At 38.2% G+C, this 13,446-nt stretch overlaps 1 protein-coding gene across 1 annotated transcript in view; it reads left to right on the top strand.

The window, feature by feature from the left end:
- Nucleotides 1–10,137, top strand: part of LOC306860967 (nuclear pore membrane glycoprotein 210-like) — a 57,012-nt gene extending 46,875 nt beyond the window's left edge. Inside the window, exons 32-40 of the mRNA XM_079402990.1 lie at nucleotides 906–1,126; nucleotides 1,209–1,345; nucleotides 1,680–1,788; nucleotides 3,642–3,788; nucleotides 3,870–4,120; nucleotides 7,385–7,589; nucleotides 7,866–7,982; nucleotides 8,090–8,164; nucleotides 8,935–10,137. Of these exons, the coding sequence (XP_079259116.1) occupies nucleotides 906–1,126; nucleotides 1,209–1,345; nucleotides 1,680–1,788; nucleotides 3,642–3,788; nucleotides 3,870–4,120; nucleotides 7,385–7,589; nucleotides 7,866–7,982; nucleotides 8,090–8,164; nucleotides 8,935–9,038 (1,366 nt within the window). The 3' untranslated portion in view covers nucleotides 9,039–10,137. The remainder of the gene's footprint in view (nucleotides 1–905; nucleotides 1,127–1,208; nucleotides 1,346–1,679; nucleotides 1,789–3,641; nucleotides 3,789–3,869; nucleotides 4,121–7,384; nucleotides 7,590–7,865; nucleotides 7,983–8,089; nucleotides 8,165–8,934) is intronic.
- Nucleotides 10,138–13,446: the final 3,309 nt, after the last annotated feature.

Genomic DNA, 13,446 nt, shown 5'->3' with positions numbered 1-13,446 from the left:
CAGCTACACCACTCCTATCATCAACAAAACTTCCAGAGGCCTCCACTTGTTTGTTTAATATAATATTGAAGATGACCTATTATCAAACATGGACTAAACATTTCACATCAAAATTCAACAGCAGCTAGGGCTGAAATAATGCATTTGAAGTTGTTGTTGGTTCTTTAACATATATAATGGATAAACTCAGTTGGACTAATTTAACATGCTGTGAAGTCTGATAAAACTTCCCTGTGTTATGGACATTGCTAGAAGTTATTAATTATTGGTAGGTTAACCAAGTTTATTGGTAATGATTAATTGAAAAATCAGAAAATAATAAATTGATTCAATGTAAAAAAAAAAAAAAGATAAAAAATATAGATTGATAGATTAATCGTAAAAAAATAACCAAAAGATTAATCGATCATCAAAATATTGGTTTGTTACAGCCCTAACAGCAACAAACATTAGTTTATTGAGAAGTTCCTTCTGAAACTCCACTTTAGGGACAAAAGAAAGCACAAGTTCACTGTTTTATTTCCATTGTGAAAGAGACTCTGAGAAACATTAGATTTCGAGTTACAAAGTCCTTTCTAAATCTTTCATATAGCTTCCATATCAGCTTTATTTGAAATGAAGTAAGAATTTTCTCGTTTCTACCGTGGTTTCGTCCCATGTATTGCAATAACATTATCTTAATGTAATACTAGCACACAATCAAACCCCATTCCTCCTCATCTGAAGTGGCAAATGGTTGCAAATCAAAAACTAATGTTGTTGTGTTTGTTTTTTTGTACAAATAGAAACTAATTAGAAACAATGTTAAAACTGGTAATTGCAGATAAAAGTCAGAGATAATCAGTGCATATGCTTTTTTTTTTTTTCTTGGATCAGTGTGTATTAATGATCTGTCTCGTGTGCAGGGATGATTTGGTGCAGGTCGGTAAGGGTTCGAGTAACGGCACGCTGATGGTGCGGACGGTGAATGTGGGTCTGACTCTGCTGGGGGTTTGGGACTCGGAGCAGACCGGACTCGCAGATTTCCTCGCAATACCGGTCCAACATGCCATTCATCCGGCTAAAGCCCAGCGGCTGATCGTGGGAGACGTTGTGTGTTTTTCTGCACAGTTTGTTAATCAGGAGGGTAAGAGAAAACACGGACACATGCAAATATTGATAGCATTTACAGGCTTTCTGTGAGTATTCAAGTCATTGTTCATGTGCAGGTGCACCAGGTGTGTGGAGCTCATCGTCCAGCGCTCTGCTGGAGATCGATCCCAGGACTGGAGCTGCAGTAGCCAGAGACAAGGGCACAGTCACGGTGTACTATGAGATACCCGGTCAACTCCACACTTACAGAGAGGTGAAGCTAATCACATGAAAACATTTACATTTATTCATTTAGCTGACGCTTTTATCCAAAGCGACTTACAATTGCTATATATGTCAGAGGTCGCACGCCTCTGGAGCAACTAGGGGTTAAGTGTCTTGCTCAGGGACACATTGGTGTCTCACAGTGGATTCGAACCCGGGTCTCTCACACCAAAGGCATGTGTCTTATCCACTGCGCCATCACCACCCCATAAACGAGTTTAAAATGGAAAAATCATGAAGGTTCTTTGGTCCAACAGTGTGATGCCTGTTAAACTGCATGTAAAGATTATTGGGATTGTGCTGTAATGCTGTATTTTGTTTAGGTTCTTATTGAAGGTGCTTCTCGGACGTCTGTCGTGATTCCCGCAGTGAAGAAGGACAGAGACTCTAAAGTTTTGATGTCAACCAGGGACACGGGAAGCAACCTCATCGGTACAAAACACTGCTGGAATTGCATTAGAGAGAGACTGAATAATGCTTGACATATAACACTACTGTTCAGTGTTTTTAACCGTTACATTGAAATCCAGGAAAAATAAAACGGAGGACACTGAAATCAGTTTAATTTTTACCAAATTCTAAGGGCCCCACTAGCAACACTAACGTCATGGGTTTGATTCCTAACAATCACGAATGCAAAAGATTTTTCTTTTAAATGAGCATTTTCAGGGTTCTTAAGTCTTACATTTAGTTGTGTAAGACTTAAGTGCAATTTATTTGTGATATGGCTTATGTGACGATTAAACTTAAAAAGGTTATGATTTCATATAGGGCTGCACGATTAATCGAATGCGTTTGTTACATGCATCTCGTCAGTAAAGCCGGTTCTGTGATTAGTAGTAAATCTCCATCACCTGCTTTCAGATGGAGCAGCATTTACTACGCATTCGTTGTTTACTGACAAGCTACGTAAAACAATTACGATAAAAATCATACGATTATGAAATAATAACATAATCATGCGATTATGAAATCGTTCGTGATAATGCTTAATATTTATATTTAATAACATATTTTTACTCCAAACTCACTTCATAACATCAGTCGAGTGTTTGAAATAAATCCTTCTGTGAGATGTGGCTTCTTACACAGAATAAGGCACACAACGTATTTCATAGCGTTCTAAGCAGTGATAAAGGCTATGTCGATTAGCATTGCATTATAGATATACTTTATCATAATAAGACGAACTCAGATAAACCATATATTGCCTTAGTCATGTGTTTATTAGTCACGTTGAATCAATGAAAGCAGTTAAATCTTCTGTTTATTCATCTGCAGCGATTGGCATTTCCTGTGTTTCTTCTGCGAGGTGTATTTGGAGTTTCCTTGCTAGAGCGCCCTCTGGCCTTCGGATGATTTACTACTGATCACAGAACCATGCTTCACTGAAAGATGCGCATGACAATCGCAGCTTCTGTCTAATCGCAATTTCCATTTCACTTCAATTTATCTTGCAGCCCTTATTTCATTAAATAAACGAGAGTCCTGTGTTGCCGTGGAAACAAATTTCTTCCGTTCCGAAGGCGCCACCTACTGGCAGGGGACAAGTGTGCGTCTTATATAAGCCTGTTGTTTTTGTTCAGACCAATGCAAAAATCATCCCATGTTTTTATGCTGCAAACACGCAGAGCTGGTGGAGCGATAAGAAGATAATGCATTATAAAAATCTAAACAGTGAAATGTATGTACATGTAATGTAATTTATTGATGATAATTGTTTAAATTAATATAATTAATGCTTTTCAGCATAAATTTTCTTACAACTGGTTGAAAGGCTGAAATGTAAAGTGTATCACTTTTTGTTTTTGTGTGAACCTTTATCTGGACTAATTTATCTGTAAATCATGCATTTTACAGTTTAATATGTTACTATAAACATTGCCCTACCCTGCTCATGTGGTATTCACTTTATTAGGTCTTAAATGTCTTAAAGTCTTCAATTTGAGCTTAAATATCCTGCAGAAACCCTGATTTTTATCAGGCTCTTGTTATTTTCATAAGAAAATAACATTTGACATTTTTTCAAATAAGGCATTGTGTACTAATAACTTTCATTGCAAATAAAGTGAAATTGCTGAAGCTAAACAGGAGCCTGATAAAAATGTGCATTTAAATGAAAAATCTCAGATGGGCTTAAAGGTTTTTGCATCTGAATTTTGCATCTTTTTGCCAAATGAAGACAAGCAAATGTAAAAGTCTCATAAACAGGTGCTGTGGTCCATTTATTTAAATCGTAGTGCTTTTCTGAACAGCATCCTAACACATGTTTCCTCTGTCCACAGGAAGCTGCTCGTCGTTTCAGTCTGACAGCATCGCTCTGCTCCACCCAGAGTCCTCCGTCAGCTGTCAGCTGCGCTTCACCAGCAGCGCCGTGGATTTCTCCGCTCATGATGTCTACCACACTCACACGGCATTCGACGCCAGCACAGGTCTCACATGAACCTTGGACTTCAGCCTGACTTCACACTGACAGGTGTAACCCCTTGATCTGTGTCTCCTCTGACCGTCAGGTTTCTACAGCTGCGTGTTGAGCTTTAAGCCCATGAGCGACCAGCAGGTGAAGGTGTTGAGCCTGTCTATGACGGACGTGGAGGTGAGGGCCGGCGTGCAGGGATCTGTCTTCAGCGGAGAGCAGGTCAGCGCCCGGCTGCCTGTCAGTCCAGGGATCTACGCCGATCAGACGGACATCATCCTGAGCAATCAGCACACGTCTGCGGAGCTGACCATCTACGGGCCGGCAGGCGCTCTTCAGCAGCTAGACGTAACGTTTGCATCCTTGTCTCTTTGTCTGTAAAGTGAAATGTTTTTAAATTAGGGCTGGGCGATAAATCAATAATGATAATTATCGCAATATAATTTTTCTTGATAAAACAATATGAAGCGTTCGATGTAATTTAGGGATGCGCCGATACTGAGCTCCTGTACTCGTTAAAATGCCCCGATACCACACAGCATGTGATAAGTGCTGTATTCAGACAAAGAAACCCCGTCAACAGAACAACAGACAGCAGAATGGAGTTATTAGAGATTAAGGATGTCTACGAAGTATATGTATGCAATGAATATAATGTTAAACATTCTGTATTAACGCCTGTAGAGCTGATGTACATGAGCTGATAAGCAAAGCAGGCTGAGTGGATTGAGCGCGTGGCGGCGCAGATGCGAGAGCTTAAGTTAATATCCATTTCGCATAGACATCACTGGAAAGTTTGTAGTTCGGTCGGATATGTCAAAAACAAGTAAAACAATGCACAAGTTACTTAACGGTAGGGAGGGAGAGAGAGAGAGAGCACACTTCTGTTGCGTGATATTTGATCTCGCTCACTTGGCACACGCATTATTTGGATTAAAATTTAATTATAATATATAAATATAAAACAACATTCATTGGGGCATTCGCCATAAACTACATTTATTTTCAACCTTAAGCATACACGACTTTCTGGCGAAAGTGAAACTAATAGCCTGTGTGAAATGCACTTGGTTGTACTCATTCTGCACCGATACAAATACATGCGTGCGTTGCGCGTGTTTTGCTTGCTTCATGAGTGTTTCTACATTATAGGAGTCACTTTGGAAAATAAAGCACATTTCAGATGAAAAAAACACAAATTTTTCTGAAAGATTTATAACAAGTGGTTCCCTGCATTATTACAGCAGAACGTGTGATTACAGCACTGAGCCGCTCTAATGTTATTCATTTAATGATGATGTACCAGAGAGCAAAAAAATGAACCGTGAAAGTAAATAAAACTTGCAAAATACATTTTAATGGACATAATTAACTGAAAATAACTGAAGGATGTATCTATTTGATAAATGAAGTTAACCAACTAACATTATACACATTCTTTTGGTTTCTGTACCCAATATTTAAAAAAAATTATGAATGCAATGAAAGTATCGGTATCGGTATTCTGTTTCGGCAAGTACCAAAAATAAAAGTATCGGTATCGGCCAAGTACTGGAAAAAGTGGTATCGGTGCATTCCTCATATAATTTTTATGCTCAAAGTGGAAGGAAACAGCACGACTCATTTGAAGCGTGCCATGTTGACCGTTTATCCGCTCGGATCAGAGTTCAAACAGCGGCGCAGAGCGAGCTCACCAGAGCAGATGTGTTTATTCACTAAGCAGCGCTGTGAGAGTCACTGTGAAGCGCTTGAATTGACTCTGTGATTTAAACTAGTTTACAGCAGATGAACAGGAGAAACACTGTGTGCAATGATGATCAGAAGGCTTTTCAGTCTACAAATCGCCATCATTTACCATGGTTTACTGTAGTAACACTAACCGTTGGTACTGTGGCAGAAATGTGGCAGAAATTGTTTTATAGGAGTAATTGAACATTATATTATGTATTTGTGATTAAGCGATTGCATGTGTGCATTTATACTGAATGTTTTTAGGCTAACGTTACGGTTTTTCATACAAATACCTAACAATAATATAGTTATATATTTACCATGGTATTGAGGTGCTATGTGTGGTTTTAACTGTTCATCATGATTCAAATTTATGCTACTATGGGAGAACAATGATTAATAAAAAAATACTTTATTTAGAATAATTAAATTTCACCATATAAAAATGAGGCTGCTACAATTTTTACAGATGCTACTGATTTTGATAATGAACACAACTTTACCTCTGCATCCTAACTCAAGCTACTACTACTATCAAATGTGTATTTCTAAGAGACAAAAAAGTAATATTATTATTATTATTATTATTAGGGTTGGGCCGATAGACGATGCCATCGATGTTGAGCAGACATTGTGATTCTCCCCCATTCCCCCTGCATCCCAATACTGTGTTCGGAAAGAAAATGACGTGTAGCCTATACAGAACCCCCTAAAGGGAATACATACGAGATGGGAGGAAAATGCATATGTCAGTACTTTCTCTCGCAGTTATATCAAGTAATCATACTGTATATAAATTGCGGGCATCAGGAAGCCGCTATTATACCTTGCATTGAATGCATGATCATGTTTTAGTTTCACTTTCGAGGTTCGCGACCGCACGTGCTCTGTTTATACTATGGAGCGGCAGTGCTTGCCACACATTTGACAAGATTAGATGTTTGTCAGTGGTGCTCAGGATCTGTAAATCATTGGCCATCCTCATCTCTCCTTACTCTGTTTATGTGGTAAGTGAAATTAAGTACTGTAATGTAACAGGCTACCGTTAGCAATCATTATTTGTTTTCCGTGCCTTTCTGAATACAGATTCACGCTTCAGGCTAAACCACCCCCCATCGTCATCATTAATCGCAAGGTTTCACTGTAGACCTCGTCCGGTGCCAATTTTGTAGACATCGCCCAACCCTAATTATTATTGATTATTAAAATGATCAGGCAACCCAAACCTTCTTCTTGATTTGAAACAATATCACACATTAGAACATGCAGAAACTAAGAAATACATTTTTCTATTAAAATATTTATTTTGGTTTCTGTAACTCTAACTTTGGAACAAAAATCTGGCTTTAAACTTAAAAAGAAATTAAGATTTGACATGTATCGTTATAATTATTGATATCGACTGATATGGAAAAATAATAATTTGCCCTTTTAGACTTACACTCTATTCATTTACTAACTGCTTGTTTTTTTTTTTAAACTAACACTAGCTTATTTATTCTTTTTGTATTCTATGCATTTTCTTTTTATTTATTATACACTTTAACAGAAAGAAGGGCTCTAACACTAGCTTGCTCTATTCTTTTTCTGTTCTATCGGTTTTCTTTTTATTTATTATATAATACAAATTTTTAAAAACTTGCTACATGTACTGTGTTAAGCTAAATGAGCACTTGTATATTATTGCTGTTTTGTTGATTTTGATTGCTTCCATTGAACTCATTTGTAAGTTGCTTTGGATAAAAGCGTCTGCTAAATGACTAAAAGTAAATGTATGAAAGAAATGATGGTGATTGAAATGTTTTGGCCATATCGCCCAGCCCTAGTTGAAGTAAGTGTTATTGTGGTCAGCAGCTGTGTGACTGGCTCTCTCGTGTTCAGGTGAAGAGCAGTTCTCCTGCGGTTGTGATCGAGGAGAAGGAGGTTTCTCTCAGCGTTCCCAGCTTCATCAGGTACGCGGTCAGAGTGGTGAGGATGCAGGGGTCTCTGACGGCGTCTGTGTCTGTGAGCAGCGCGTCCAGTGCTCAGGTGCTGCACATCCCGGTGTCTGTCATGCATCTCTCAGCCGGCAGCACTTCTGTGCAAGGTTTGTTCCTCAGCATCTGTCTGACCGCATAGTGAGAAGGATCCTTCGGAAGGATTCCAGCATCAGGAACAAGTGGGATGGTTTTTAATGGCGTCCTGATCATGATGGAAGATTATATGTTCTTTGGAGCATTTTACTGCAGACTTTTTTATTATTTTAATATGTTCCTTGAGCTTTACTTATATTGTGCAAATAACCATTGCCTAAAAAAATCCATGTCATGAGCCCTTTAATGTTTTTCTTATACTGACCCATGATGCTTCACCTTTCTCGTAGCACATATAGTAGATGGAGTGGACGGGCCCAATATTCTTCAACAGTTCATTGACTCCTATCAAGTGATGTTCTTCACTTTATTCTCTCTCTTGGCTGCCACCGCTGTCATCATCATCGGTAAATACTTCCACATCCTGCCTAACACGTTTCAGTATCATGAATGATGGGTTTTCAGACAGTGATTGTTCCCGTTTTAATATCATCGTATTTTGCTGTTTCTGTAGTGTGCCATGCGCTGTTTTCCCCGAGAGATCCTGTCCATCATCCTGCATTCATCCAGAAGACTCCGCCTCCTGCAGGTACATGCATCTGGAAAATACTCATGCAGGAACATAACCAAACATAATCTGAATCACTGAAACAACTCAACTGAACATTCACTTTTATTTTTGATATGCGAAAGGTGTATACAGTTCTTTATGCAATAAAGGATGCTAATGAATGTTTATTTCAGTTAAAGAAATCATATATTATTGTTTGCATAATAAACTAAATTAGTACATTTGTTCCCAGCCTCTCTCTGATCCTTAGAAGTCTTCATTACCAGAAACAGCCTGTTTATTGAACAGATGCACTTTAGTGTACTTACACCCGTCTGTGGGTTTTCTGTCCACTAGATCAGCACTGAATTTGTGAAATGTGCTGCTCAAACTGTTTACATCAGTCTGAAATAATCAGGGATTTGGGGGAAGAGTGCTGATTTCTTATGGACTTCCTCAGAAGTGTGTGCAGAGTCGTAGGTGCTACACACACAGAGAAAAGACAACTGATCAGACAGACTTCTCCACATGCTCGCATTATTATTATTATTATTTCTTCTGGTGTTTAGGAATGGTACGCTGTAAAAAAAAATAATAATAATAAAAAGTTGAGGAAACTTAAAAGTTTAAGCCAACCAGTTTCAGGAGATTGAGTTTTCTCAACTTTTTGTTGTATAAACTGAATACAAGAAGTTGAGAAAACTAAAAAAAAAACACATTTAAGCATTCTCAACTTTTGTTTTTTTACAGTGTAGTGGATTTGACTGACTGAATTGAGCACTCATGTGTAAATGCTGCTGTTTCTGCAGGTGTAGCGAAGCTGACTGAAAGCCCCTTCAACAGCAGCATGTCTCCAAACACGAAGGCAAGCCCAAGATTACACTTGTATTCACCAAACTATAACTCCAGATAAACCGTCTCCGCTTGAAGACTGAAGAAAGTGCCTTCCCACTGAATGCAGGAGTATAAGAAGCGTGCTGGAAAATACTTGTACGAGAGTATTGCTTGCATGCTTAAAACGATAGCTTTTCCATTTGAATCCTCGTGTGAGGAAATGCTGCATATCTGACTGAATATGGCAGGGCTGCATATTGTTTTGTCTGCTTTGATTATTTAAACGTTTGACGTGTGAACTCATTTATTATAATTATTTACAGTGTTTTTTCCCCCAATAGTTTTCATAGCTTGAGACATTGTAATTTTTTATTGAATTGCAATGGTGAACTTTCTCTCTCTCTCTCTCTCTGAAGCTCAGGACAGTTTTTGAGATGTAATGTGAAACGGCTCTGTTGATTTGTGAATAGTGCAACCACTGATTCCGTCCAAAGTGCTCTACATGTGTTTGTTGTGCAGGAACTAACGGCCAGTCGTTTTGTTTTAGTTTAGGAACAATATGAATTGATTTTAATGAGATATTGAACTCTTCTAGTGCAGCTTCTTTCAGTTATTAATGTGAATGTTAAATCTGTTTAAGGGCTTAATTCAGTTGCTTTAGATATAAAGGGCTTCTGGAAGGACTGACTGGTACTCTTTGACATGTTTGCTGTTCAGATGAAGCCTCAGTCCCACTATAGATACATTACACTGATACATCTGGAACTGTGTGTTGATTTAAGTATTTGAGACCATTTTTGACCGAAAAAGCACCTCAGCCTTGTGAGCCTGTTTAAGTGAAACCGAGTGAAGACTTTTCTAGTAACTGCCTTTGTAAGCAAGAGCCATAATGTGACTCAGAACTGCTGCACTGAATAAAACCAGGAATTGTGAATCTGTCATAACCTTTGACTTGTTGATGTAACCACTTCTGAGTCTGTCAATGTATGTGTGCTCTTGTCATTCATAACTTTCTCAAACGTTAACCGCTTGTTGCTTTATTTACGCTGAGCTTTGTGCAGCATGTTTGTGATCTATAAACATTAAATACGCTCTTGTTAATTATCACCTGTTCACAGTGGGTTTTACATATTTGCCATTTGAATAAAAAAAACACTGGAATGTGGAATTAATTTGACCTTTGTGGTGGATTTTTATTAGTCGAAAGATTAATTAATCAAGTATAATTAAGGTGAAGTTAGCCATTTATGCATCAAGTTATTCTTCCATTATAATCATATGCCTGTGTGTGTCAGGCCTGCATGAATGTAAAGTGCAGACCCTCAAAATAGGTAACAGCTGTAAAAGTGCAAGAGGGGCTACTTTCCCTTCTATATATATATATATATATATATATGTGTAAAGAAAACACAGCCTAAAAAGGTGAAACCATATACTGTATGAAATGTATTGAACTCTATTTAAAGAGAACGCAGAATAAATTCGGGAGAACTTTTCTGCAGAAGACTTCTCTGCTTTATTTTCTTGTTTTAATAAAGTCTATTTTCTGGCATCGAAACCCCAAGACTTTGAGAGTGATTCTTCATAAAATAGGCGGAAGCCACCACATTTGGCGTCACGAACAGGATGGAAAGAAACAGAGGGTGAAAGACCACGTTGGGCTTGCTTGACAGGCAACACAAATTAAGTGGCCACTAAAAAGGTAATGCTTATATAAGCAGTTTATGCTTATATAATTGGTTTGTGTTGTTTGCCAGTTGGCCCTTGGTGGTAAGAACTCTTAAAAATTGCTCTTCCCAATTTAAAGAACAAAAAGAAAAAGGGGTTTTGATTCCAGAAGAAACGATTGAATGCACAGATCTGTTTTACTGTTAAGAGGATCTTTGATAGATAACAGTGAATTAGGGCAGATCGTGCATGCAACAATCTGTGTTTACTGTCAAGAGGGCCTTGATGGATGGCAGTGGACATTGAGCAGATATACGTTCATGCAATGGTCTGTGTTTATTGTTAAGTGGGCCTTGAGGATAACAAATGTTAAGCAGATAAAGTCGAGGAAAGCATGCAAAGTCCTTCGGATACCGCTCTGTTAACGTTGTAGGAGGCAACAGAGGACTGAATAGGGAGGCAAAAATCCTGCAGGGTGCTGGTTTTTTACTGTGTTGAGGAAGTGAATCAGTAAAAGAGTGAGTAGAACTGACATGGTCGCTCAAGAAGAGTGTAGTGTAGTCTGTTTTAATGTCTGTGTGAGTGATTGTGTCTGTATGAGGAAATAAGTGTGCACCCCCTCCTGGACCATCACGTGAGTGTGGTCAGGCAGTGGAGATGGGCGCAGCTGGTGTTACCCTAGGGAAGAGTGAATGAGTGTATGGGCCCTAAATAAAAAAATGAACAAAGGATGATTTTATGAGCCTTAAATAATAAAGGGACTTGTATAAATGTGGCTTATAAAAGCTGTTCCAAGATGTGGCCTTTACAGATTATTAAAATAATAATAGATTAATTAAAATGAGATATATATTTATTAAATGACATGTCTTAATAGATGAATAAAAATATTGCACATGCTTAAAACTTTATATCTTATATCTGAAGACGTCTAAAATTTGTATCTTGTTATTCCTGGGAGACAGTGTGAAAGTGAATCTAGTACAGAGTTTCAAAGATTTGTCAAAGATTTGATTAGTCTTCATAAGACTAAACTTTAAATCACACAAACAAGTTCAAGTTCAATTTATTATTTGTATAGCACATATACAACAGCCACCAGGCTGACCAAAGTGCTTTACAGATGATACCACATACACAGAAAACAGACCCGACAAAATTTAATATAAGCCGATTAAAAATTAAAAATAGCCATATCACAGTAGTCAATACACTAAGGAAAACAAATACGTTTTTAGCAGGGACTTAAAAACAGACAGTGAAGGGCCATTCTAATCTCTAGAGGCAGGGCATTCCAAAGTCGAGGCCCTGCTACTGCAAATACACGCTCACCTCTGCGCTTAAGCCTAACGTGAGGGACTACCAACAAAGCCTGGTCACAGGATCGAAGGCTTCTGGACGGAGTGTAGAGATGAAGAAGTTCAGAGAGGTAGACAGGGGCTAGGTTGTGTAGGGATTTATAAACAAAAAGGAGAATTTTAAAGTCTATTCTCTGACAAACCGGCAACCAGTGTAAGGATTTAAGAACTGGGGTGATGTGTTCGTTTACGACACTTTAAAAGAAGAACAAACAAGTGATATTTTAGAAATTACAATTGGTTCTATCAGTTGCACAATGCCTAAGACAATTATACTAAACCAATAAATCTATTAGATTTTGTTAGAGGAAAAAAAGAGGTTAATACTGCGATGTTAAATTAATCTTTATCATGACAGATGTTGTCCAGTTGTATATGACATTTAAACACTATGTAGAATGCTACCAGGTCTACGCTTAGAAGAGTCTAACAAGAAAAGTCATGTTATCCTATTCGGAATCTGTGGCATTCCACAGCTAAAACCATTCAGTTCACAATCAGCTGAAATCTCAAAGAGTGTGAAAAAGTATGAATGATGGTGTTGTGGAGTGACGGAAGGTGTCTGGCGAGACACTGAGGCAACTCAATTATTTGCCAAAACAGCTGTATGCAAATTCTAATATGTGGGCCCACAGGGCAAATAATGCCCAGTAAAATAATGACCATGGATGAATTTGGCTAAGTGTCCTGGTCAGTACCTAGGTTATTGTTGTGGCAGAAAGAAAAACAATGCCACACTTGCGCAGCGCATAACACGGGAAGGCAAATCAAGAAAGCTTGCTCTGTCCACCCCACATCTAACTTTCTTTTCACTTTCACTTTTCAGCATATCATGATGGAGCGGAGTCTGTGTCAAAAGGGTCAAATATTGTCTTTCCGACTGTTAACAGAAATAAAGTGAGTTGAGTGTTTTCCAGGTCAAAATGCCTATGCTACGGAGCAAGACAGGCCCAGGAAATGATCTAAGGATATAGAGGAACTCAGTTTATAAAGCAAAAAATAAACTAATTAGTCAATTGTTGAGAATAAATTTGAAATAATTTGGACAATAATAAGGATGAAGATAACAGAGTAAATCCAAATTCTTTATTATATTATAGAAAATGGGTATTAGCCCTATACACATTGTATTGACAGAACTGGATTTGTGAGACAACAAAAAACAAAAAAAAGAAGGGCCAGGACAGCCCTCAACCCACATAAAGTTTCCACAGGTCACTCCAAAAAAGAAAAACGACTGGCCAGATGAGCAAATGAACATGCTTGATATCACTAACAAAAACTGAAAGTTTCCATTTATAGGTTACAGCAGTTCTATCAGGGCCAGGGAATGGTTTGAACCACCATTAAGAACCAGTGAGTGAGCAGTAATGGTCTTGAAGGTCAAAGTGATACCTGGGTCTACATCTCTCGCCTTAAAATACGCCAACCAGCTTCAACAACCCCACGCAGCGTGCAGTA

The sequence above is a fragment of the Barbus barbus genome (assembly GCF_936440315.1).
Source record: "Barbus barbus genome assembly, chromosome: 41".
NCBI classification, from domain to species: domain Eukaryota; kingdom Metazoa; phylum Chordata; class Actinopteri; order Cypriniformes; family Cyprinidae; genus Barbus; species Barbus barbus.
This window is presented reverse-complemented; position numbering and strand designations above follow the sequence as displayed.